Below are 4,433 nucleotides of genomic sequence, written 5' to 3' on the forward strand. Positions count from 1 at the left end.
CGTGTTTTTTAGGTCAGGGTATTGGACTTTGACAGACTTGTTGGAGGTGGGGTCCTCCATACTAAGATGTGGATTGTTGATCGGAATCACATTTTTTTGGGAAGTGCGAATATGGACTGGAGGTCTTTGACTCAAGTAAAGGAGGTTGGAGTTTGGATTCAAGATTGTCCACACCTTGCAAAAGATGCTGAAAAAATGTTTAAGGTAACGGTATCATGGGAAATGTGTTAAGTGTAGAGGCCCTGACGAATATCCTGATGAGGATGAATTGGTTATAAAAGCTTAAAGTAAATCCATTCCTGTGGGGTGGTCTTGAGTCTCGGCTCCGTCATAAGTTCGTTTCTGCGTCTCTATCCCCGACTGTGAAATTCGGCTTGCGTTAACTCATAGTGGCGTCAGGGTGGACCATACGCGAGTTCTACTTACCAAAACTGTGACTGCTAGCAGAACTCCAGGGTGACCTTGAGGAGTGGCGCTCCTCAAGGAGATTATAGCCTAGTAAATGAAATAGCATTTGCACTGGATTCTGATGAATGGATAGTTTGTATGGCCTGTTTTGACTTTTTGTTTTGACTGAAAATCTCCACCTGGCTAAGTTCTCTATTATGGGCTACCTCCCCGTATCAGCATAATATTTGTAGGCATGAATATATAATGAGTCGGTGGTAATAGGCTTGAGATTGTCAGTGCAGGATTTTGACTCTTGTTGTTAAGTGTATCGCCAAGTATGGAAAACGATGTTGTGACCAAGATAGGCCCGGGATTGCACAAACTCTCCATTAAATCCCAGGAAGCCCTGGGACGTCTTGCTACCCTGTTCTAAACCAGTTTAAGTGCTTCATGTAGACGTGAGAGAATCTGTTAGTCCCTGTCCTGCGCTGGTTTTGGGACCTCATGAAATTAGGTGGTATAGCATTTATTTACTCAACCGAGAAGGATGGGGCGTATCTGTAGGTAGTACGGCTCATGATGAATGGCTCAATGGCTCAAGCTGCTAAGTTTTTTTAGGTTGGGAAGGTATTAATAATAGTATGCTACTCGATAATTCTGTTGCTAAAAAGTGCAAGGTACCAGTCATAGTAGTGTATGCCCCTGTAGAACTGACAGAAGGAGTTAGGAGTGACTCAGACAAATTTTTTTTAGAGTTACAAGAACAAATAGACAGGGTCCCATATAGAAATATGGTATTTTTCTTAGGAGGTTTTAACGTCCATGTCGGCAGAAATAGGGGTAAATGCTATCCTAGCCTAAGTAAGTTTGGTGTAAGAAAAGACAATTACAATGGTTTGACTATTGTAGTTTTATAGGTATAACAATCTAGCAATAAATAATGCATTATTTTGTCATAAAATGACCCATTAACATCGTATGCACGTGATAGTAAGACAGCTAGCTAATCGTGTTGATAATTCTATTGTAAACCGACTTCTGGTTGGATCGATACAAGGAGTCTTGTTATTGATGTTATAAGTAAATGATTATCATCTAGTAGTGTCTAAAAATAATTTAAAGCTGAAATTTGGGAAGGGTAAATACTTGCACCCATCCAAGGCCTTATTAATTGCAAAAAGAAAGTTTTCCAACAGCTGAGGTGCCTTGAATCTAAGAAGGAGCATTTCCTGGGTCCCTTCATGGACTTCACTAAAATCTCTGGTCGCCCACATAACACTCTTCTTATCATCTTTTGCAATTAATTTAATCTGTTTCGTAATTCCATGATACTTTGTGGACGACTAAGTCAGAAACTTCCTCTTCTTCTCCTGTTCTTACTTCTTTTTTTATCAGGTAGGGGAATGATGGGCTCAAAATGGATGCTATTTTCATGTTCATCTTCTTCATACAGCTTGTTTTCACTAGCAACTGATGCATTTTTAGATCTCGACTTTGATGGAGACTCTAGTTATTCAGTGGGTTTCATGGTGAAACTGAAAGCTGTACCAGCAATAATTTTCCTTGGAGTATCAAAAGCAGAAAATGGAGTAGTCGTCGAGGTTGGTCTGCTGTTTCTGGAATAACACCGAAAACAAATCTACCTGGAGTTGGAGTTCCCGCAGTGCCGATCCGAAATTTACTTGCAGCAACTGTGTATGGTTTCATTGTAAAGTATGCCGGGCTTTGGGTTACCTCACCAGGGTTGCGGCAAAAGCATCCAGAACGCTCCCAAGTACCAGCAGCTGGCTTGAACTTGTCTAGACTTTTAACCAATTATTTTACCGACTAATCCTTTTCAACAGATTCTGGCTTTTCAGTTTCCCCACTTGGTTTTGCCAATTCTTCTTTGACTTTATCCACAACTTGTTTGAACTGCTTAGCCGTGTCAGGCAGCTTGAATCTCAACGCAAGTTTTTCTTCCTTTATTTCCCCTTCGGAATAGTCGTGTGCATACCATACGAAAGCTTTAACAGAATAATTCATTGGCATCAATTCAAGCTCTGGTGCAATCAAGTGGTTACAGCAGATTTTTAATACTTGTGCACGGCGCATGAGGAACCTCACCTTACCAGTTTTTTTGTGTCTTAAAACTTTGAAATCACCTCGGCCTTTTTCTTTCCATTCTTTGATATTTGCATCGAAGCGATATAGAACTCCATGGTTGCTAAAAAGTACTGTTTCTTCTTCCTCTAGAAGTGGAGGCTTTGCTGTCTCCTCTTTCTTCTTTTCTTCAGCTAAAATTTCTGAGAGTGTCGAGAGTAATTGTGAGTAATTTTGAGCTTTGAGTAATAATGAGAGTAATGGTGAGCTACCAATTGTGAACTTTGGTTGTATTAATGATCTCCTTGGTTTTGTATGAGCTGTGGTTGAAGTAGCAGTGGTTCTAACCTGAAAACTACCAGCTGAATTTGCTCCAATTGCAGAGGATATAGGCTTGGTTCCCTTATCGAGCTCAGGAGCGCTTGTTGTCTTAGTTATAGGTCTAATTGTCAAGTTAACTGGGGTACTGGTGCCATGCTTGGCAGTTCCAGATTCTGATATAGATGTATGGTTTGTTCCAAAGACAGAAGTGACTTCTGTGTTTTCGCCATCTTTCGCGGCAGAGTGGCTAACTTCGTTTTGTTGTTTGTCAACATTCTCAGAATACTGTTTGTTAGGTAATGCTGTTTGCAGGTCAAGAGTATTTATATTGTGTTCAACGGCATTTCTAGCTCCTGCAGTATCTACTGATTCTTTACAAAGGTCAGTAGCATTTCCTTTGACCTCCGTCAAAATTTGAGTTCCTTCCTGTTTAATGGCATTCTGTTCAATGGCATTTCTAGCTCCTGCAGTATCTACAAATTCTTTACAAAGGTCAGTTGCATCGCATTTGACCTCCGTCAAAATTTGAGTTCCTTCAAGTTCCATATTTTAAATGCTGTATGAGAGATGAATGGAATTTTTTAAATAGCAGTTATTAACTGACAAACAAATGGTAAAGAATTATAAAAGTATTATTTTTATTATTCTACTAATCAAAACTTTTGACACCCAAATCTACAACCCGAAATTATCAGATTATTTTGTTCTTTTTAATTTTTGTATTAAAAAAGGTCAAAAATGATCTTAGAAAAACTTGTGCCAAGAAAAAATAATGACGTAATTCGTCAATTGATCATCAAAAGTCATTAAACTGTAAGTTCTATAACTATCTTAGTTGTATGACTTTCTACTTTAGTTCTGCCCTAGGAATGACTCATGGACGGATGATAGATTTACTTATCTACTAACAAACGAACTGACTTTATTTTTGTACAATCAGATTGTACAAAATCTGTTTTTTCATTTACAATCAACAATACAACAATACATGTACAATCAACAGATTTGCCTCTCACTCAATCGGACTCTCTGACTTGGTATTTTCTACAATTAGTCATGGCTTGATGCCCACAACCTACTTGATTTTAATTCAGTGCCTTAATGTAAAGACTTTGAAAAGTTTAATGACTTTTAATGAATTTTAATTACTTTTTTTTATCAACGGATTAATATGGTCGAAGTTTGACAGTATTTTTCAGTTTCTTTCTTTCTTAACAGTTTTGTATACATATACAATTGAAAGCTGCACCCAATAGAAGAAGAGGAGGATCTCCTGTTTCCGTCACTTTCCCCTATTCAGTATACACCTACAAACAAATTAATTTAGAACTTTTAGAATAAATATGACAGTATTCCGGAAAAAAATAATACAACTATTTCATCAACCTTTGACACCCACCCATGAGATATCATATAGCACGCCCCCCCCCCTCCCACATGCCAGAGAAATCCCTAAGAATATACTTAGTAATTGAGAGAAAGATTTCGAATCCATGCTTAAAGCCTGGCCATATTAAAAGAGAAAATGCTTAGTCGTTGACTGAATCATAACCAAGCGCAACCATAGTCACACCTGTTGAACAAAAAGCTCATAGATGATACGTCTTTCCTCTTGATTTTAACGTAAAACTAAAGACACT

General features: G+C 38.3%; 1 protein-coding gene across 1 annotated transcript; it reads right to left on the bottom strand.

Annotated features, from left to right (window-relative positions):
• Positions 1-2,235: 2,235 nt before the first annotated feature.
• On the bottom strand, positions 2,236-3,339 carry LOC136043559 (E3 SUMO-protein ligase RanBP2-like; the record flags this gene model as incomplete). The annotated part of the gene is given in 1 exon segment (XM_065728473.1): positions 2,236-3,339. A coding segment is annotated over 1 exon segment (1,104 nt), but the record flags the coding sequence as incomplete, so codon positions are not given.
• Between the last annotated feature and the right edge of the window lie 1,094 nt (positions 3,340-4,433).

This window comes from Artemia franciscana, unplaced genomic scaffold (assembly GCF_032884065.1).
Source record: "Artemia franciscana unplaced genomic scaffold, ASM3288406v1 Scaffold_7196, whole genome shotgun sequence".
NCBI lineage: Eukaryota > Metazoa > Arthropoda > Branchiopoda > Anostraca > Artemiidae > Artemia > Artemia franciscana.